The following is a 23,587-nucleotide window of genomic DNA, read 5'->3' as shown; positions in this document are numbered from 1 at the left end:
AGATTATATCGCGCAATTTTATTTTTTCAATTTATTCTACAAGTTTTTCAAGGGCTCGCAGCTTCTTAGAAAGCGGTTTTTTTTTCCTAGTAGGCCAAAGACCTTACCTTACCTTATCATTTCATTTTCTAATTTTCTTCTTGTAAACAAAGGCGTTAACTCGTATCAAAAGTCTATAATATACGCGTTCGTTTTATTTAATGTATTCCTCAAAAGTGGGAGCTACGCGCTGTCAAAGGCATAATTCTTCGTCGTAGTTTTGCTTGCGCTCCAAAGTATAATAACGCCTTTGACAGCGTCTCGCTAGTTACCGATTTCGTTCTTCTGATGATGTCACTTCCGGAATAGCTCTCTCTCTCTAAAATTATAGTAGATAAAATTACGATTGTTTTCATTTATTAATTTCCTTAACTGAGCTGACATTTTCTACCGATACAACTCTTTTCATGTTCGTGACCATAACTGGGGTATTACAGCGCTGCAAATGTGGTTATTAACTGAGAAAATTTTGCTAACATTCCCAGTTTATACAAACAATCCCAATGAGGATTTATGTTTATTAGTTTCGTGTGTTGTTTAGGTGATGCCACTGCCGGTATTGCCATTTATCTCGAACCATTTGGATAAAATAGTATACGATAAATCAATTAGAATATTTTAAATTGGAATCAGAGTACTTTATGGGGATTATCGACTTGAACTCTTCATACATTTCTTAAATAATAATAATGTTCAAATTGGATGAAATTTAAATTTTTAGTTTGTCTTCGTCAATTCCGTACTACGTCAAGCTTCCATCAAGAAACTTTAATTTTAAATGAAATTTTTTGTCGTGATATTTGATTTTCGACCTTAAAATAGTTTGTCTTCAAGGAAGAAACTACAATCAACGGCGTGGGGTCTGGTAGCGACATTTTGCTTAAAGAAACCTCCATACAGGACCACATCTTCCAATTAGACAAGGCTTTGAAAGTTCTGCAAGGACACAATCTAAAGCTAAAAAGAGAGAAATTAAAATTCCTCGATGGCCATAGAATTCCTCCCCGAGAAGTCACCAGCACCCAAAAATGTGGGTTCGTTTATGGGTCTTTTGAATTACTACGGACGATTCTTAAAAGGCAATGGCAGAAGACTGGTTCCGCTTTACACGTTGTTGCAGAAAAGTGAAAAATGGCACTCGAGACAGAAGTTACTCCTAGCTGGATCGAGAGCCCTATTCATCATCTTTGGCACGAAGAAATTCAGAAATTACCTTTATGGAAAAAACTCATTCTCCTTACGAACCACCAACCTTTGGTCACACCTCGGGCTGCAGGCAAAAAAATCCCGCAGATGGCAGCAGCAAGACTGCAAAGATACAAAAATAGAGTTTGCCATCAAAACGCTGATGCACTTACAAATTGTTAGTATATCACCTATTTCACACCTACCAGAACAAACGTACACTCGTGCTCCAGCAGAAATACGTCTTTTTAAAGAGTGATAAAATATGCGTATAGATAGAATAGTCCATAATGATAAGGGATCAAAAAGCTAAACCCTAAATAAATTAAAAAATTAAGTATTTGTAAGTTTTTTAATTCTTTAAATTTATTTAGGGTTTAGCTTTTTTGTCACATAGACAGGGACATAGAAAACTTGTCAGCAAGACGGTCCAATGCCTACTTCACAATACACATCCTGGGAACGAACAACAGCGCCATGAGAAATAGCACATGCTGATTTTGCCGGATATATAGAAGGAAAATATCTTTTAATTCTGTCTGACTCCTGCTCAAATAGGTTAGACGTAGAAATTACAAGTACAGCAAATACAGATGTAGGCACAACTTTCCAAACTAAGCATATCGCAATATTTCAGGTATTGAAGATATTGATCTCAGATAATGGCAATTGCTTCACTCGTTGGCACTTTGAGGTATACGTCAAATTCAATGGAATATCCACCACATTCAGACTGCTCCGCATCAAATAGCATCTAGCTGGCAGGCAGAAATGAGCGTACGCACTGTCAAAACCAGTTTGCGAAAACTCTCTGGAGGCACCAGCAACGCCATCACCACAATCAAACAAATCCCAGAAACTTTCCAAACAGAAAAATTGGACATACGCATCGAATATTAATGAACCACCCACACTCAATGAATAATTCCCATTTGACCTCATGTCAGGCAGTCCTGAAAATGGGAACTACGGAAGAAAACATACCATCCGAGTCGGAGCATCCTTCTATCAAATACAAATTAGATGACAGAATCTTTGCTAGGAGTTTTGGAAAAGATCTACACTGAGAGAAAAAACCCTAGTTTTAACAGGATAATTTTACAGGAACCGTCTGTATATGACTTGCACAGAATATTCCTGTGATAATTACTGTTATCCTTTAATTTAACAGAAGATATTTACATGAAACGTGTGTGTACAACTTGTACAGAATGATCCTGTACAAATTACACGTATCCTTTATTTTATACAGGAACATAAGTACATAAATGGGTTGGTCTTGTAAAATGTACAGAAGGACATTGTAAAAATGTTCAGGAATAATTGCAGCTGTATTTATTACACACATCGAGAGTGTAAAATTAACAGTTCATTATGTAAAGTTTACTTCAAACGTATAATTCCTCGGAGAGACAATATTTTTTGAAAAACTGGTTATTTCAGCACACAAACGTTTTAAACAGTTTTATTTATTGTTTTAATGCTTTGGGGGCGCCCCCCGTATGACCACCCTTAAACTACTTAGTTTATGGCACCTGAACAACGTAAATTGCATTATGCATAATGCATGGTAATTTCTTTGATAATCCTTCACCCTACAGACCAAGAAGTGATATGGAAATGTTTTCGAAACCGACATTGTCCAAAATTATATTTTCGGGTGCACTGCCCAAGGCAGGGATTCACTAAACTTTGACTTTATATTTTGAAATCTATTAATGATAGAGTCATGATATGTTTTGTGGTTATAGCCATCCATTATCGGCCTCAAATGGTTTTAATTAAATATTAATTAAAACGTTATACAAATTGAACGAAATATATAAGCTATGTACTAGAAATCAACCTTACGCGTGAAACTTTTAAAACTACTAACCAAAACGGATTAAACATAACCTACTTCTTACAAACCAAAGAACTAGCTGTGCATTAATGGGTCTCTCTGAGGGATTTTACCCTTTTAGCCCTGGATTTTATCGAATTGTCTTTTCAGATAACCTCTTAATTATATTTTATTGAAAAATGTGAGATTGGCCTTGCATATTAGCTGTTTTTTCCCTAGCTACCAAGTCAAAAATTCAGTTTAATATTTGTAAATTTGACCCAACGTGTTAGTGTATTTTCTACAATATTGTTTGTTGAATTAATTATTTGCTACTTATCGAATTTACTGAGATGTAAAAAGTATTTTCTACCGACGGATTTGTAAAACCAACTTTAATATGCCAATAACATTACGTATAAGGTTCACGTACTCCAGACTGTTATTCATGTTGATTTGACAGACTTTATTACTGTGTTATTTACAGCTATTTCATCATGTTAAATTCACATAAAAATACTTGTAATATTTTAATACGGAATAAGCTGTTATATTTACAGAAACGTCTTGGCATCCCCTGCTTCCAACACTTTCATGTAATTTGAACAGGGATTTTTTCTCTCAGTGTAATATGGACCAAATGTTATACCACAAAGAGGATCAGTAACAAATCAGATATGATAACTACAGTCAACACTCAGCCAGCACAGGTTCAAATAATAGATCTTCGTATAGATACTCCAGAAACCACGTGTGTCCTGGTGCAAAAAGGTCAACTTTAGCGCAGTGCTCAGCAGCCATGGTGCAGACTCCCACAGTGACAGCAGATCCTCAGTTCTTGTTATCAAACGTTCGAATACAGGCACCAACCTCGACAGCGGCATCCAACACAACAGCAACAACCAGTAAATTATCCTCAACTGTTCCAGTGCCTGCTCAGTTAACACTTCACACGTTGAAGCATCTGAAACAATTCTGCAGAAGTCAAAAGTATTTAAGCTATTATCAAAGAATCAGAAAACCTCTAAAACGTTGAAATCTATAACCTATATCTATTTCAGGGGCCCCAGAGGTCCTATAATTCCTATAAAATCCTATATTTTCAAAAATGTCCTATACCATCCTATATTTTTAGCAAAATCCCTAAAAAGTCCATTTCATATCCCGCCACTCTGTTAAATTGCCAGATTTAGCTATAGGATAAATTCCTATACAAAGTCATTCTAGTCTATACTTTGGTTATTGTTAACAGAATTAGCTACTAGTATATTTTTGTGATAAAATGGTTAAATAGTTTTTATTTTTTTAGTGAAAATCAAAGATTTATTTCACTAAAAATATTTTTTATTTTTTAAATGCATAACGTTAGTAAATGAAATAACGTATATGTATAAAATCCTAAAATTTTAAAAAATTAGTCTTATAAAAGTATAAAGTCCTATATATTTTGAAATATAATCCTATTTTTCCTATAAAAAATTTGAAGATTTAAGTAGGGGCCCTGCTATTTTAAAAAAATGATTTAATAGTTCCAAATCTAATACGAGGGTACTGTTAAATATTGAAACGACAAGTTTTACTTTGGGGGGAAAGGCTCTTTATTAAGTTGACGTATTTACAAAATTGTTGGTCAGTCATGGTAGTTCAGCTGTGTTGTCCGGGTAAGGAGAGAGTAGCGTTGCCGGTTGCTTGGCTGGTCAGGTAGGGCCTCGGTGGCGGAAGTGATAGGTCAGCTGGTGGCGTGACACGTAGGACCTCAGTTGGCTAAAGCGGCAGCTGCAAGGCATAGTCCAATGGTGGAACTAGAGTAGTATCTAGTAGTCGGGCAGGAACTCGTCGGTCGACTAGAACAGGAGACGAGCTGGAACTCGACCGCCCTCTTGGGCGAGGTTGAGCCCCTTTCATACCCGAGTGGGGAAGTGCTGACGTCAGGCCCGGACTGGAACATTAAACCGGCCCGGGCATTTTAGAGACATCAGCCCCCTACTTTCCACAAAAGCACTACATGTGTCAAAGCACGGTCCTTTGACCAGACCCGCCCATCGGGCATTTGCCTGATCTGCTGCCCTATGGCCAGTCCGGGCCAGCCTGACGTTATGGAAGTTGCTACAACTTGGTTCGTTGGTATGCGTTACAATATATGCATTAAATAACAAATATGTAATACTAGCCAATAGAAGGTGTTCTAAATCCGAGGGGCTGATCACTCCGCGTAATCGGTGTACAGAGCCGTACCTTTGACTGTACTAATGGGATTACGCGTAATCTTTGAAGTCCCTGCCTTTGGCAGTGGTAATCTAAGCGTAATCCGGTGTACAGATTTTCTAAGAGTGGTTAGCCCCTCGTCTAAATCTAACGTGTAGGGGGTGTCAAATTATTCTACCCTCTTTTGACATCCGTAAATAGAGTGAGTAAGAAGCGTATTTCGTATAATTTGCTTTGTATTAATAAACTGGTATAGTTATCAACATTTAGCTAGAGCACTACACCAGTGCACCTGGAATATTGAATCATCCTATATCAGCGGTAGTAACTTTTTAACCCAATAAAATTTAACTTAATCGTCAGCTTTCGCTATAAATCAAACGGAGAGATAAATAAAGGTAACAAGATTTAAGTAGTTGTATAACGAACCTTAAACCGACCAAATTATCTCTTCCACACCTACAAGTTTTAAATTATTTTTATTATAAGCCTGATGATGTATAAATTAACGTCATTTTAAATAATGACTCATTAACGTAAATTATGGTTCCTAAGATAAATTATAGTTCTAAAACTAAATTAATTACAAATCGACAGTGTCAAATGGATCTAACCTTCGTTTGATACCTTGTCTGATATATTTCATACCGGCACTGAATTATAGACATTGGTCGTTTTTGCATTTAAAAAAATAATGTTAATAAAAAGCAATTAGGTGGACTAGCGTCCATTGGTCGCCTGCCACGAAACTTGTGACATTGAAATTCGGATTCAGCTTGTTTTCATGAAAAATGTGTTAGCATGCTCTCATCAAAATACACACGGGAAATGATTTTTCAATGTACGAACATGAATTAGATGGCATAATCACTTTTAAAAACATTTCTTGTTTCAGCGGCATGGAGGGAAGCGAAGTGTCATAAAGACTTTACGAATATGCAATTAAAAATAAAAGTATTTTAATTTAGTCCTCAAACCCCTAACTAGAATAAGTAGATTTGTTATTCAAATTAATTTTTCACAATAATTTCAATATTTCTATTCCGAAGTGCTGAAGGGTACATTCCGACGTAATGACCGTTTCTTCGCCCGAGATACTAACGCGTAACATTAGACCGCCTTCCAAAAAAGACAAGAGGAAACTTGTGACGTCAAATGTTACGTCAAGCCACTACATGTTTTCCTTTTTACAATTCGTTTTTGACATTTTCTTATTTAATACTATATTTATGTCTGCAGGGGTGGCGCGTGAAAACCCTAAAATTATGATTCTAGAAGTCTCCCTCTGACGTCTTGCCAAGTCTTTCATTAATTTATTTGACGCTTTTGTAAATTGCATATATTATTTTCCTTATTGAAAGAATATTGCCGAGTCAAACGGGTTTACTGTTAGCAGAAGTAAACACTATATTTCTTCCGAGAGAAGAAGTAATCTTCGTACGCTGCGAGGTTTTATTCACTTGAAACTTGTTCCTACGCAGTTAGACGTTGATTTTTCCATAGACATTTCGGATCAAAAACTGTCCGGGTAGAGTGATTTCCTAAAGCATATGGTTGCATATGTATAATATCCCCGGACAGTGTTATTTTTACAATCGACATTTTTCGGCACATGTACTACATAGTATGTTCTGATGCGGTGTACTCTTCCGTGAAAATTCGCATTCATGGGCAGCTAGGAGCAACAAACACAGCACCCCACACAAGGAGAACGCAACCCATCAGAGGTCGTGCTTTTTCTTGCGTACAGTTTTCATTGGCTAGACGCTTTAGCGCCTGCTGCCGTCGGAAGGGGAAAATTTGGAAAATGCCTTCCCCCTTTCCGTAAAACGTTCAGCGTAAAGGCTCGTCCAATGAAATTTGTGTTTAAAGGCTAGCTGCGATCTCCTTGTGTGTGTTGCTCCTAGTTGGCAGTGTTGTTCAAAATGCATTTTGAGTTAGAAAAAGTATTTTGCATTTTGAGTTTCTAGAAAACAATATTGTATTTTACATTTTGTATTTTGCATTTTGAGTTTCTAGAAAACAATATTGTATTTTACATTTTGTATTTTGCATTTTGAGTTTCTAGAAAACAATATTGTATTTTACATTTTACATTTTGTCGGTTTGATATGTGGAAAAACATTTTGAAACTGCCTTTTTAAAATGTTTTTACTCTAGTAACATCTACGCAGCTCGTATAGAGAAAAATTGCCTGCTATTTACTCCCAAATAATCATAGAAGTAGACGAACATTCGTACAGTGCCACCGCTTTATTTCCCACGCTGGCTGCAAGTATTGTTTTAGTTACGTAGTTATTATTACTTTGTAATTATTAATTTGTAATTATTAATTTGTAATTATTAATTTGTAATTATTAATTTGAAATTATTAATTTGAAATTATTAATTTGAAATTATTAATTTGAAATTATTAATTTGAAATTATTAATTTGAAATTATTAATTTGAAATTATTAATTTGAAATTATTAATTTGAAATTATTAATTTGTAATTATTAATTTGTAATTAATAATTTGTAATTATTAATTTGTAATTATCAATTTGTAATTATCAATTTGTAATTATTAATTTGTAATTATTAATTTGTAATTATTAATTTGTAATTATTAATTTGTAATTATTAATTTGTAATTATTAATTTGTAATTATTAATTTGTAATTATTAATTTGTAATTATTAATTTCTAATTATTAATTTCTAATTATTAATTTCTAATTATTAATTTCTAATTATTAATTTCTAATTATTAATTTCTAATTATTAATTTCTAATTATTAATTTCTAATTATTAATTTCTAATTATTAATTTCTAATTATTAATTTCTAATTATTAATTTCTAATTATTAATTTCTAATTATTAATTTCTAATTATTAATTTCTAATTATTAATTTCTAATTATTAATTTCTAATTATTAATTTCTAATTATTAATTTCTAATTATTAATTTCTAATTATTAATTTCTAATTATTAATTTCTAATTATTAATTTCTAATTATTAATTTCTAATTATTAATTTCTAATTATTAATTTCTAATTATTAATTTCTAATTATTAATTTCTAATTATTAATTTCTAATTATTAATTTCTAATTATTAATTTCTAATTATTAATTTCTAATTATTAATTTCTAATTATTAATTTATAATTATTAATTTATAATTATTAATTTATAATTATTAATTTCTAATTATTAATTTATAATTATTAATTTATAATTATTAATTTATAATTATTAATTTATAATTATTAATTTATAATTATTACTTTGTATTTATTACTTTGTAATTATTACTTTCTAATTATTACTTTCTAATTATTACTTTCTAATTATTACTTTGTCATTATTACTTTGTAATTATTACTTTGTAATTATTACTTTGTCATTATTACTTTGTAATTATTACTTTGTCATTATTACTTTGTAATTATTACTTTGTAATTATTACTTTGTAATTATTACTTTGTAATTATTACTTTGTAATTAATAATTTGTAATTATTACTTTGTAATTATTACTTTGTAATTATTACTTTGTAATTATTACTTTGTAATTATTACTTTGTAATTATTACTTTGTAATTATTACTTTGTAATTATTACTTTGTAATTATTACTTTGTAATTATTACTTTGTAATTATTACTTTGTAATTATTACTTTGTAATTATTACTTTGTAATTATTACTTTGTAATTATTACTTTGTAATTATTACTTTGTAATTATTACTTTGTAATTATTACTTTGTAATTATTACTTTGTAATTATTACTTTGTAATTATTACTTTGTAATTATTACTTTGTAATTATTACTTTGTAATTATTACTTTGTAATTATTACTTTGTAATTATTAATTTGTAATTATTACTTTGTAATTATTAATTTCTAATTATTAATTTCTAATTATTAATTTCTAATTACTAATTTCTATTTATTAATTTCTAATTATTAATTTCTAATTATTAATTTCTAATTATTACTTTGTAATTATTACTTTGTAATTATTACTTTGTCATTATTACTTTGTCATTATTACTTTGTCATTATTACTTTGTCATTATTACTTTGTCATTATTACTTTGTCATTATTACTTTGTCATTATTACTTTGTCATTATTACTTTGTCATTATTACTTTGTCATTATTACTTTGTCATTATTACTTTGTCATTATTACTTTGTCATTATTACTTTGTCATTATTACTTTGTCATTATTACTTTGTCATTATTACTTTGTCATTATTACTTTGTCATTATTACTTTGTCATTATTACTTTGTCATTATTACTTTGTCATTATTACTTTGTCATTATTACTTTGTCATTATTACTTTGTAATTATTACTTTGTAATTATTACTTTGTAATTATTACTTTGTAATTATTACTTTGTAATTATTACTTTGTAATTATTACTTTGTAATTATTACTTTGTAATTATTACTTTGTAATTATTACTTTGTAATTATTACTTTGTAATTATTACTTTGTAATTATTACTTTGTAATTATTACTTTGTAATTATTACTTTGTAATTATTACTTTGTAATTATTACTTTGTAATTATTACTTTGTAATTATTACTTTGTAATTATTACTTTGTAATTATTACTTTGTAATTATTACTTTGTAATTATTACTTTGTAATTATTACTTTGTAATTATTACTTTGTAATTATTACTTTGTAATTATTACTTTGTAATTATTACTTTGTAATTATTACTTTGTAATTATTAATTTGTAATTATTACTTTGTAATTATTACTTTGTAATTATTACTTTGTAATTATTACTTTGTAATTATTAATTTGTAATTATTACTTTGTAATTATTAATTTCTAATTATTAATTTCTAATTATTAATTTCTAATTATTAATTTCTAATTATTAATTTCTAATTATTAATTTCTAATTATTAATTTCTAATTATTAATTTCTAATTATTAATTTCTAATTATTACTTTGTAATTATTACTTTGTAATTATTACTTTGTAATTATTACTTTGTAATTATTACTTTCTAATTATTACTTTCTAATTTTTACTTTCTAATTATTACTTTCTAATTTTTACTTTGTAATTATTACTTTGTAATTATTACTTTGTAATTATTACTTTGTAATTATTACTTTGTCATTATTACTTTGTCATTATTACTTTGTAATTATTACTTTGTAATTATTACTTTGTCATTATTACTTTGTAATTATTACTTTGTAATTATTACTTTGTAATTATTACTTTGTAATTATTACTTTGTAATTATTACTTTGTAATTATCACTTTGTCATTATTACTTTGTAATTATTACTTTGTAATTATTACTTCGTAATTATTACTTTGTAATTATTAATTTGTAATTATTAATTTGTAATTATTAATTTGTAATTATTACTTTGTAATTATTAATTTCTAATTATTAATTTCTAATTATTAATTTCTAATTATTAATTTCTAATTATTAATTTCTAATTATTAATTTCTAATTATTAATTTCTAATTATTAATTTCTAATTATTAATTTCTAATTATTAATTTCTAATTATTAATTTCTAATTATTAATTTCTAATTATTACTTTGTAATTATTACTTTGTAATTATTAATTTCTAATTATTACTTTCTAATTATTACTTTGTAATTATTACTTTGTAATTATTACTTTGTAATTATTACTTTGTAATTATTACTTTGTAATTATTACTTTCTAATTATTACTTTGTAATTATTACTTTGTAATTATTACTTTGTCATTATTACTTTGTAATTATTACTTTGTAATTATTACTTTGTCATTATTACTTTGTCATTATTACTTTGTAATTATTACTTTGTAATTATTACTTTGTAATTATTACTTTGTAATTATTACTTTGTAATTATTACTTTGTAATTATTACTTTGTAATTATTACTTTGTAATTATTACTTTGTAATTATTACTTTGTAATTATTACTTTGTAATTATTACTTTGTAATTATTACTTTGTAATTATTACTTTGTAATTATTACTTTGTAATTATTACTTTGTAATTATTACTTTGTAATTATTACTTTGTAATTATTACTTTGTAATTATTACTTTGTAATTATTACTTTGTAATTATTAATTTGTAATTATTACTTTGTAATTATTACTTTGTAATTATTACTTTGTAATTATTACTTTGTAATTATTACTTTGTAATTATTACTTTGTAATTATTAATTTGTAATTATTACTTTGTAATTATTAATTTCTAATTATTAATTTCTAATTATTAATTTCTAATTATTAATTTCTAATTATTAATTTCTAATTATTAATTTCTAATTATTAATTTCTAATTATTAATTTCTAATTATTAATTTCTAATTATTACTTTGTAATTATTACTTTGTAATTATTACTTTGTAATTATTACTTTCTAATTATTACTTTCTAATTTTTACTTTCTAATTATTACTTTCTAATTTTTACTTTGTAATTATTACTTTGTAATTATTACTTTGTAATTATTACTTTGTAATTATTACTTTGTCATTATTACTTTGTCATTATTACTTTGTAATTATTACTTTGTAATTATTACTTTGTCATTATTACTTTGTAATTATTACTTTGTAATTATTACTTTGTAATTATTACTTTGTAATTATTACTTTGTAATTATTACTTTGTAATTATTACTTTGTAATTATTACTTTGTAATTATCACTTTGTCATTATTACTTTGTAATTATTACTTTGTAATTATTACTTCGTAATTATTACTTTGTAATTATTAATTTGTAATTATTAATTTCTAATTATTAATTTGTAATTATTACTTTGTAATTATTAATTTCTAATTATTAATTTCTAATTATTAATTTCTAATTATTAATTTCTAATTATTAATTTCTAATTATTAATTTCTAATTATTAATTTCTAATTATTAATTTCTAATTATTAATTTCTAATTATTAATTTCTAATTATTAATTTCTAATTATTAATTTCTAATTATTAATTTCTAATTATTAATTTCTAATTATTAATTTCTAATTATTAATTTCTAATTATTACTTTGTAATTATTACTTTGTAATTATTAATTTGTAATTATTACTTTCTAATTATTACTTTGTAATTATTACTTTGTAATTATTACTTTGTAATTATTACTTTGTAATTATTACTTTCTAATTATTACTTTGTAATTATTACTTTGTAATTATTACTTTGTCATTATTACTTTGTAATTATTACTTTGTAATTATTACTTTGTCATTATTACTTTGTCATTATTACTTTGTAATTATTACTTTGTAATTATTACTTTGTAATTATTACTTTGTAATTATTACTTTGTAATTATTACTTTGTAATTATTACTTTGTAATTATTACTTTGTAATTATTACTTTGTAATTATTACTTTGTAATTATTACTTTGTAATTATTACTTTGTAATTATTACTTTGTAATTATTACTTTGTAATTATTACTTTGTAATTATTACTTTGTAATTATTACTTTGTAATTATTACTTTGTAATTATTACTTTGTAATTATTACTTTGTAATTATTACTTTGTAATTATTACTTTGTAATTATTACTTTGTAATTATTACTTTGTAATTATTACTTTGTAATTATTACTTTGTAATTATTACTTTCTAATTATTAATTTCTAATTATTAATTTGTAATTATTAATTTCTAATTATTAATTTGTAATTATTAATTTCTAATTATTAATTTCTAATTATTAATTTCTAATTATTAATTTGTAATTATTAATTTCTAATTATTAATTTCTAATTATTAATTTGTAATTATTAATTTCTAATTATTAATTTCTAATTATTAATTTCTAATTATTAATTTGTAATTATTAATTTCTAATTATTAATTTCTAATTATTAATTTCCAATTATTAATTTCTAATTATTAATTTCTAATTATTAATTTCTAATTATTAATTTCTAATTATTAATTTGTAATTATTAATTTCTAATTATTAATTTCTAATTATTAATTTCTAATTATTAATTTGTAATTATTAATTTCTAATTATTAATTTCTAATTATTAATTTCTAATTATTAATTTCTAATTATTAATTTCTAATTATTAATTTCTAATTATTAATTTCTAATTATTAATTTCTAATTATTAATTTCTAATTATTAATTTCTAATTATTAATTTGTAATTATTAATTTCTAATTATTAATTTCTAATTATTAATTTCTAATTATTAATTTCTAATTATTAATTTCTAATTATTAATTTCCAATTATTAATTTCTAATTATTAATTTCTAATTATTAATTTCTAATTATTAATTTCTAATTATTAATTTCTAATTATTAATTTCTAATTATTAATTTCTAATTATTAATTTCTAATTATTAATTTCTAATTATTAATTTCTAATTATTAATTTGTAATTATTAATTTCTAATTATTAATTTCTAATTATTAATTTCTAATTATTAATTTCTAATTATTAATTTCTAATTATTAATTTCTAATTATTAATTTCTAATTATTAATTTCTAATTATTAATTTCTAATTATTAATTTCTAATTATTAATTTCTAATTATTAATTTCTAATTATTAATTTCTAATTATTAATTTCTAATTATTAATTTCTAATTATTAATTTCTAATTATTAATTTCTAATTATTAATTTCTAATTATTAATTTCTAATTATTAATTTCTAATTATTAATTTCTAATTTTTAATTTCTAATTATTAATTTCTAATTATTAATTTCTAATTATTAATTTCTAATTATTAATTTCTAATTATTAATTTCTAATTATTAATTAATTACTAATTAAATATTAATTACTGATTAATTACTAATTTAATATTAATTACTGATTTATTATTAATTAATCATTAATTACTAATTAATTTTCGAAATGCATTTTACATTTTGCAATTTGAGTTAATGGAGAAAGTATTTATTTTGCATTTGGAAAACATTTTCATGGGAATCCGCGTCGAACCTGCGTATCCTTTTTATGTTCTACGTGGATACTTCTCTAGTAAAAGACATGTCATAAACTTCCGAGGCTATGGAGTTATTTGGAATTTGTTTTTCAACAAAATAAATGGATATCCAAATTCGTGGTATTGGCATACAAACTATTAGTACTGTTTTGATATTTATGATATTTTGGTCAAAATTTATTTATCAATCAATTTATATTATAACAAGCTATTTTGGCTTTTATTTTCTCAATCGTCATTTACAGAAAGGCCTCTTAACTATTGCTTAGATTTAAAATAACCGTTAGAAATTTCACAAACTGATTCAATTATATGATGAAATCGATTATTGAAAGCGCCCAGTTTTGAGTGTTTATTGAGAGCACATTTTCATCAAAGCCTAATTTGTCTCCAGTGGCTAAACAGTCTTCAAAGACCATAAATTGTCTCCAAAGACAAAACATATATTTTAATGGTATTAAAATTATAATGGGGCTAGGCGCCACTTTGGCGGGAAGGAAGAGTCAAAACAAAAGGGTCGAGGTCAAAGGTCACAATTTTTTTATTTATTTTTTATATAATTATGTGGTGAGTATTACGCTAACTGTCTCCCAAGACAAATAAAATAAATAAATAATCAGCTAGGCTAATACCCAACTATTACCTTAGGACTATTTCATATTTAACGCTTTCTAAGGGTGGATCTGAGTATTTAAAAGTTATAATTCATATTTCGTTATCATATATAATTCGTTAAGTCTGCGTACGATATGCATCAAATTATCGAGTTCTCGAAATATTGGATGACGTCTGTTAACAAGCCTCTAATTATATTGAACTTATGACATAGCTACCGCGTTACGTGGCTTAAATACGTCATCGGTGCAATTATTTACCCCCAAACAGCGACATATCCTAGTTAACTGCTAAAGGTTTCCTCTAAAATTTCTTTCCGTTCTTAATAATGAAATTGTAATAGCTATCCTAGTTTGATATTAATGAAACTTGTCTCGAGGATAAATCTAATTACAGTGTTTCACTACAGTGCCGATGTCTTTGCGTGTTAAAAAACGAACTTTCTTTACACGGTTACCTTTCCACCGGATCAATTTATTTATCTTTTCTTGTTTAGATTTCCGCGTACAAATTTCTAGATCTGAGTAAAGGCACCACGCAGCACGTTGTTTCAGATCTCGAGCTCGAGAAGGCACGTGCAACGCGTGGCCGTTCGATCCAATTGGCTTTTGCATTGCCTGATTAAATATATTTTTTATAAAAGTTAAGATAGCGTAGGTTTGTTTCCTATAAGCCCTCGCAAGAGTCGTAAGATTAAACCGGGTTAAGTTAGGTCAATTTAGAGCCACAAGTGTTTGGGGATATTTAGTTTTTCGATTCTCAATATCTGAAATCAAATTGCAAGTTCAACAAATTAAAAGAAATTTCAAATATCTCAAAATTAGGTAATTTCCAAGAATTTCATATTTTACTTCAGGACAGTAAGGAAGGATAGCATACAGGAATTGTCACAGATCAGATCATTTGGCAGTTTTTTTTTGGTATTGTGAGAAGAACTGAGCGGAAAGTTATCATTTTAAAAAGAGCGCAACGGAAAGTGCAAATTTATTTTCTCTTTTTGGCGAAAAAATTAAGTATTATATTTGCTCTCGTTTTGAAGAATCTGTAACGGCCTCCACCAATACACCCGCGTAACACTTTAGTCGAATATGTGTTCAAAATATTCATTTGTATCAACTGAATCTAATGATATCTCAAAATGTAACGCGATTATTTTTTAAATCACAATGAAATAGAACCAAAACGTTCAAGAAAAATTATTTTACAAAAAAACGTGATTAAAACTATTTAAAACTGCATGAAACGTTTTAAACAAATTGCAATTTTTTAAAATTGTGTAAAATTTTGTTTAAAACTTGCCTACCCTGAAACTCTATCAATAATAATAGCGCCGTAACCTAGTATTATTAAATAACATTTCAAATTAAGCCATTTTATTTATTGTTTTACCTCTAAAAAAACTATTTTATTATATTGCCACTGTATGTGTAGCTTTTAGGAACGCTTATAGAATCCCCAACACCTTACCACGTTACGTAATTTGCGACCGACCCCTACTAGAGCGGGCACTGACAATCCATCGACAAATAACTACAGGACTGGCAATACAAGCTTATAAAACTTCGCTTTCAAACGGTCACGCCAAAAATTCGCGCGACGTGCAACGCCACCCCGTGCTGTTCATTGTAGTTATAAATCAGTACAAGATGGCAGCCTCCGTAGAGGGCGAGATTAGGCTTTTAAAAGGTAAATATTACGTGAAATTTTACATAATAATTGGTAATTAATGATTAATTAAGTAATATTATGATATTTGGTTTTGTTACAGATATTATTGAAAATAGATTTCAATCAATTCTTTGTGAATCTATTGAGAAACTGGAAGATACATTAAATACTCCGCGTAATGATGAATCAAAGAGTCTGCTTACATTTTTAATTTCAACCGGCCATACATTAGAGTACTTGGAACTAAAAGATACTGTAAAAGAAGTGATATTGACTGTGATGATTGCGGGAAAAAATAAATTTTCCCTTAAAACAGGCTTAATCTTACAAAACCACTCTCTTCAAAAAAACCCAAGACATTATAAGAATACTGCTACTTCATGGAATTTAAAGAATGATTTTATTAAAATAAAATGATTGGGAGCTTTCGGACCGTAGTCCTTCGTTAGCCACTATGATATTCTGATTAATGTGATTATACGATTTCAACATTACCCCTGGTGTTCAATTGTTTCACACTATTAATGTTGAAATCGTATAATCACATTAATCAGAATATCATAGTGGCTGACGAAGGACTACGGTCCGAAAGCTCCCAATCATTTTATTTTAATAAAATCATTCTTTAAATTCCATGAAGTAGCAGTACTTTTTATTATAAATCATCATAACAATTGTAAATAGAACCATGGAAAAAAAAATTAAAAAAAAGTTTAAATTTTTTTTTAATTCAAGATTATAAGAATAATTAGTAAGAAATCCAGAGTAAGTTTCAATGTAATGTTTTTAATTCAAAAATAAATATTAAAAACAAAGTATAATATTGTTTCAGATTTCACTGAATTTGTCCGATGGTACAATCAACGTTGTAGCGGCTGCTTTTCTAAGAAGATTGCTGATAGTAATTAATTACTACCTTGTATCGAAAAGAAACAAAGGTGCTGTAGCAGCTGAAAATTCCACGGGGTATAAAGTAAATCTATCCGAAGAAGGCATACATTATGTGGGTGGATTCGTACTACAGTCTGTGAAGAAAAAGATGACAAAAATACGAAGCTACGCAACAAGCGATGTGCAACAATTAATGAACAACATGACCACTAGTTTTGAAAAAGAAAGTCGCGCTTACGCTAATTTGAGCTGCTCATTGAACCGCGGAGGATTGTTTAACCTAAACGAGCAGGCATTTCAAATGTTTAAAATAATAGCAAAAATATCATCAACACACTACGATTCAACGAGTTCTGAGCTGGTATTAAATAGGAAAATTAAGGTAGAAGAAGATATAAGAAAAGATAAAACAGTGCAGGAAAGCTGGGAAATGATGTGCAATAATCTTCCTAACAATTTCAAGGTCAAAGGACTAAACATTGTTATTGCAATTATTTAAATACCCACGGCAAAGCATTCACCAACTTTTTAACAGAGAAATACCAACGCGATAGCTTTAAAAGTATATTATGTCAGTTCCTAGCCTACGAAGAGTTCTAAGCTCTTGCGAAAGCAATAACATGAAGTACTAGTCGGAGTCTATTCTGTGATGGAAATAAAGATGTTTTACCTCTGAAGATGTGTTTCCTCCCTCCGCGTTTGGGACAATTCCTTTTAATAAACGTAATTTTCCAACATTTTTATCATATTGGCTAACAGTTGGTTTGGTGTTAGATCCGCAAAGACTCCTGTGTTTGCCAAACTCCTGTTCTAAAGGATCTTGGTTTAATTTTCTTGTTGAAACATATTTCGCTCCTTTTGATAACATGTATCGAATAACTTTTATCACCGACAAAGCTGTAAAGAGAGTGAATTTCAATAAGTTGAGTTTAATGACCTATTACTAATACTATAGTTTTACGCACTTGTTATTTTTAGCCCTTCTGATGTTTCGGTCCTTAACAACATACTTTTTTTTCTGGGAATTGGTAAATTCTTCGGCACTTGCAACTTCATTTTCCCATTCTTGAAAATAGCAACTTTCGCAGACAATACCTGAACCGCATATTTAACCCTCATTTTAGCTCGTGATTTTAAATTGATGTGAGACAGTTTCAATTTTGGATACAATCTTGGAATTCGTTGCGCGTCTTTGTAGTACACGGTCTTGATATGGTCCCAAAGAATATGTTGTTTATTTTTCATTAGAAATCTCGTACGTATTTCTTCTTTGGGTTTCTTTGATGACTTTTTTGTTATTTTATTACATTTCCTTTTAACTTTCGGTTTTTTTATTCAAAGTGCTGCTTTCCACGTTATTTCTACTAGTTTTCATAAGATGCGGTTTGTCAAATAAGATAAACAACGGTCTTGGGTTTTCTTCTGCAGCGAAGTAATTAAGGGAGTAATGGGATAAACTACCATCATCGAGAGAAATCATGTTGTTTTTAAAAAAAGACCGGTTTGTATTCGCACCATCTCCAACAATTGTCAGGACTCGGCAATCTATGGCTTCTAGTCTCTCGATAGCTTCCCATAGTAGCGCGTTCAAATCTTCTGCATGCAGACAACTACACGGAAAAAAGCCAGTGAAAACTGCAATTTGGTAGTGATGCCTTTGACCATTATTTGAAGAACATTAGTCGCTAGATCAAGTTTGTTTTTCTTCTCACTAATTTCATTACTTAAGCGCCTAATTTCGTTTAAATTTTCTCCCATGTCTACGAAACCGACAAGATCTCCAGACGAGCGCTTGTAAACCAACTCTTCTTTAATTTTCATTTCGTCGATCAAGATGGAGACGTACTTAGTGTGCTCTTCTTCCAAGCAATTTAATTCTTCCATTTGTTTTTTTAACAACGAAAAAGATTCTGCTTGGAAGACTGGCTTGGTTGTTGAAGGCAATGAATAGTTGTATAAAGTTTTCCGGCATGGTAGGTTAAGCGCGTTAGTTTTCCTTAAGCATTCGTATGCGCTCGGGGATTTACTGTGAAGTAGTAAACACCATTTTATAATGCTCGGGTGCCATCTACGTGCCAGAATATTCGATGCTTTTAGAGTTGATAACTGCTGCTTTAAAAAGGTCTTTGAGAAGTCTCTTTCAGAATCCATGTTTGTCTGAACAATGTCTTTCAAAATATCGCTGTCTTGCTTTGATATAAAATGTCCCTCTTCGCGAATCAACTTAGAATATTTCTGTCTAACAAGTTTAATTTGCTTTGAGAAATACTTCGCTCTTCTTTTCCCATTCTTTACGCTAGTTTTTTAGACATAAAACTGAGTCTCTTCTTTGGTGTTTGTGATTTATTCCTAGAGGCCAATTTTTGCAAAACATTACGATGCTGTTTGCAATTTTTACAACGTTTAACTCTTCCATCTCTTTTAAACAACACTAAACAGTTTTTGGAGTGAAAGGAGTTCGTAAGGTTACAATAAACACCACTTCCGTACGAGTCAAGATTAGGAAAATCATTATTCGCATTTCCCTGACAAACACAAAACTTTTCAAAGTTTTCCAGGTTCTTCACAACGTCTGTTATGTCATCTATCTTTCTTTTAACATTTTCCATGATGAAATGTGAAGATGATAGTTCTTTCCTCAAAACAGTTACACGAGTAGTTTGGTCTTTGAAAACGTAAAATGAAAATTCCAGTATCTCGTCTTTAGCCATTGAATATTTGGCGTAGTCCTCTCCGTAGAAAGTAGTCCAATTTTGGGGACAACCAAGCTTCTGACTAAGCATGTCAATTGAAAAAAAAGGCTTATCTTCGAATGAAGTTGTCTCATTTTCATTTTGAAGGGCGAAAGCTGCTACGTAAGAATATTGTTTCGTCCGTTTAATTCTATTTACATCTTCTTCATAGGAAATACTTCTTTTTCGAGACACAGAAATGTTGGGAGTACTCGTTGCCTGAACAGTAAATCAAAAATGTCATTAACAAGGTTACGCGGTTGTGTAAAAACTTTCAAAAGATTACCTGGCAACTTTCATAAACTGATATATCACCAATGGAAACATCTTGTGTCAAAAGGTTATTCTCGGAATTGCTTTCCAAGTTAAAATCATTTTCGTTGTTCACATTTGAGTCTGGATTACGCAGCTCTTTCGTAAGGTCTCCGCGATCACTGGAATGAACTATCTAGAAGGAAACAATTAATTTAGATGTAAAAATGTAAAAAAAGAATAACATACAGTACTTATTTTTTCATTCGAGATGTCATTGGAACTCAGAGTAAGCTTCACGCAGTCATTCGAAATTGTTGTCTAGAAGTGAAAGCCAAAATAATAATATAATGTAAGTGCACATTTTAAAATCGAAATATCATACTTGCCTTTTCATTAAGTTGCTTCGGATTTGGATTTAATTTCGACGGCCCATTCTCGACAAAATGTGTTGAGCAAATGTAGCGGGGTTTTTTTGAATAAGAAAATTTTTCTGATGAAGCCAAGTCCCACCCACTAGCTTTTAACCATTGCTCAAATTTAATAGGTTGTTTTTGAGGGTTTGGATAGAATTTAATTTCCAAAGAATTATTACCGTTGAGTTTTCTACTGTTGTTTTTACAATCACTGTAATAGCACCTTTTCGGTCCCATGATCAAAAAACAGTTGATAAAAACTATAAACCCACGAACGTCGCGATAATATCCGCCATTTTATTTTACCCAGATTTTGAACTCCAGTGAATGACGCGTGGTGGCGTTTCAATCGAATAGCGCGACAGTTAAAAGATAGATCTCCTATGGGGACTTAGCATAAAATTGCCAGTCCTGTAGTTATTTGTCGATGGACAATCCATTGCATTACCAATTATCAATAGACGCAAAAGATACTCAGATTTCGGAAATGTTTGGTCCTAATATAGACTCAAATGCACCGCATTGGCTGCGTTTTCAAAAGAACGCCAGTTATCATCTTTTAGAAAATACTACACTCTGAACAAAGAAAATTGAATAGCTCATGAGTATTTAGGAACTTATACGGCTCCACACATTCAATGTCCAGTTGATAGTTCGTTGTAATTTATTATTTGTATAATAATTCGCCCAAAAATCGCCTTTCTTTTAAACGTTGTTTATAATTTAATACGATTTATAAAGTTTTATTTGCTAATTCAATATATATATATATATATATATATATATATATATATATATATATATATATATATCTTCAGTTTACAATTTAATTAATCTTCTCACTGTCTCAGTTTACAATTTAATTAATCTTCTCACTGTCTCAGTTGACAGTTTAATTAATCTTCTCATTGTATCAGTTTACAATATAATTAATCTTCTCACTATCTCAGTTTACAGTATAATTAATCTTCTCACTATCTCAGTTTACAATTTAATTTTACTTCTCAGTATACAATTTAATTAATCCTCTCAGTAAACAATTTAATTTATTTTCTCAGTATACAAGTTAATTAATCCTCTCAGTATACAATTTAATTATACTTCTCAGTATACAATTTAATAAATCTTCTCAGTATACAATTTAATAAATCTTCTCAGTATACAATTTAATTAATCTTCTCAGTATACAATTTAATTAATCTTCTCGGTATACAATTTAATTAATCCTCTCAGTATACAATTTAATTAATCCTCTCAGTATACAATTTAATTAATCTTCTCAGTATACGATTTAATTAATCCTCTCAGTATACAATTTAATTATACTTCTCAGTATACAATTTAATAAATCTTCTCAGTATACAATTTAATAAATCTTCTCAGTATACAATTTAATTAATCTTCTCAGTATACAATTTAATTAATCTTCTCGGTATACAATTTAATTAATCCTCTCAGTATACAATTTAATTAATCCTCTCAGTATACAATTTAATTAATCTTCTCAGTATACGATTTAATTAATCCTCTCAGTATACAATTTAATTAATCCTCTCAGTATACAATTTAATTAATCTTCTCAGTATACAATTTAATTAATCTTCTCAGTTTACGATTTAATTAATCTTCTCAGTTTACATAGAACCACGTAAGGACTACCGTGAGAAGCTCATAAGCTGCTGGATATTCTTCTGCTGAGCAGAAGCTTTGTGTATTGTAATCGGAAATTACAAGTTTCAAAAAAGCATTAACATGAAGCGGTTTAGTCCTTTTCAAGTTTGCTCTTTTCTGTGATCATATAGTCTGATTAACTGAGTAACTTATTTCAAATGTTTTCCAATAATCGTTTATCACATTCATGCAATGTAATATCGGTTTATTCTAGTTTTTAAATAAAATGTGGCTTGGATAATGCGTAGTATTCCTTGATAAATTATTGGGTGTAATGATGACTGTTATTTCACTATTAATACACGTAAAAGATGAAAAAATAGAAAACCGGTCATCTTGCTCAAGTTTATCAGTGTAAACCAACAATTTCAATAACCTTATAACTAAGAACATTACACATTTATGATTATAACAATTTAAAAATTAAATGTGTTAAAGAAATCGATGTTAAATGTTGAGGCATATAAATCCGGGTTTTTCAGGGTTTAGTAAAATAAAGTATATTTTTCGTATATATTAAACTTATTATTTACCATGGTGAATATTAGTAGAAATTATGTTTAATTCAGAGAAAACGGCATGGTATTAGAAGATAAAACTTATTTTATACAAGACGTTTCGAGCCGAGGCTCTTCTTCAGTCGTTCGTTAGTTTTAAATTAAAACTAACGAACGACTGAAGAAGAGCCTCGGCTCGAAACGTCTTGTATAAAATAAGTTTTATCTTCTAATACCATGCCGTTTTCTCTGAATTAAACATAATTTCTACTATATATTTTTCGTACCTATTTCAGTGTAAAAATAACTTTTGTTAAAAGAGTTTAAACCCGGTTTTTTAAACCTCGTCTGAAAATGGTATATTTATAAAATATATTTGTAATTGTTATAAAAGTATTAGGATACTAAATTTAAAAGTATTTTGAAAATAATTTGCAAGATTTCCTGTAATGGTAAATTATAAGAAGATATTTGCCGGGTTTCAGATTTTGTATAATGAGGCAGTATTTTCGCATTTTTCAAGGAAACATTTTGTTTTTTATTAACTAAAACGCGTTACGAGAAGATATATGACAAATTTAAACAATAATTGGCAACAATGGA

General features: G+C 27.7%; 1 protein-coding gene across 2 annotated transcripts; it reads right to left on the bottom strand.

Moving 5' to 3' along the window:
• Positions 1-747: 747 nt before the first annotated feature.
• LOC149933436 (uncharacterized) lies at positions 748-18,476 on the bottom strand. Of its 2 annotated transcripts, XM_090156606.1 has the most exons (4): positions 18,382-18,476; positions 18,087-18,313; positions 1,292-1,347; positions 748-1,224 (listed from the first exon to the last, which is right to left on the bottom strand). In XM_090156606.1, the coding sequence occupies exons 1-4, from the start codon at positions 18,470-18,472 to the stop codon at positions 1,221-1,223; spliced, it is 378 nt and encodes a 125-aa protein (XP_090012732.1). In that variant the 5' UTR covers positions 18,473-18,476; the 3' UTR covers positions 748-1,220. The 2 variants fall into 2 exon arrangements, with proteins under 2 accessions (XP_090012732.1, XP_090012731.1); XM_090156605.1 differs by having other exon boundaries at positions 748-1,347.
• Positions 18,477-23,587: the final 5,111 nt, after the last annotated feature.

The sequence above is a fragment of the Leiobunum rupestre genome, chromosome 8 (genome assembly GCF_980474605.1).
Source record: "Leiobunum rupestre chromosome 8, qqLeiRupe1.1.hap1, whole genome shotgun sequence".
In the NCBI taxonomy this organism is placed as follows: domain Eukaryota; kingdom Metazoa; phylum Arthropoda; class Arachnida; order Opiliones; family Sclerosomatidae; genus Leiobunum; species Leiobunum rupestre.
Note: the sequence above shows the minus strand (reverse complement) of the source record. Positions and strands in the feature narration are given on the sequence as shown.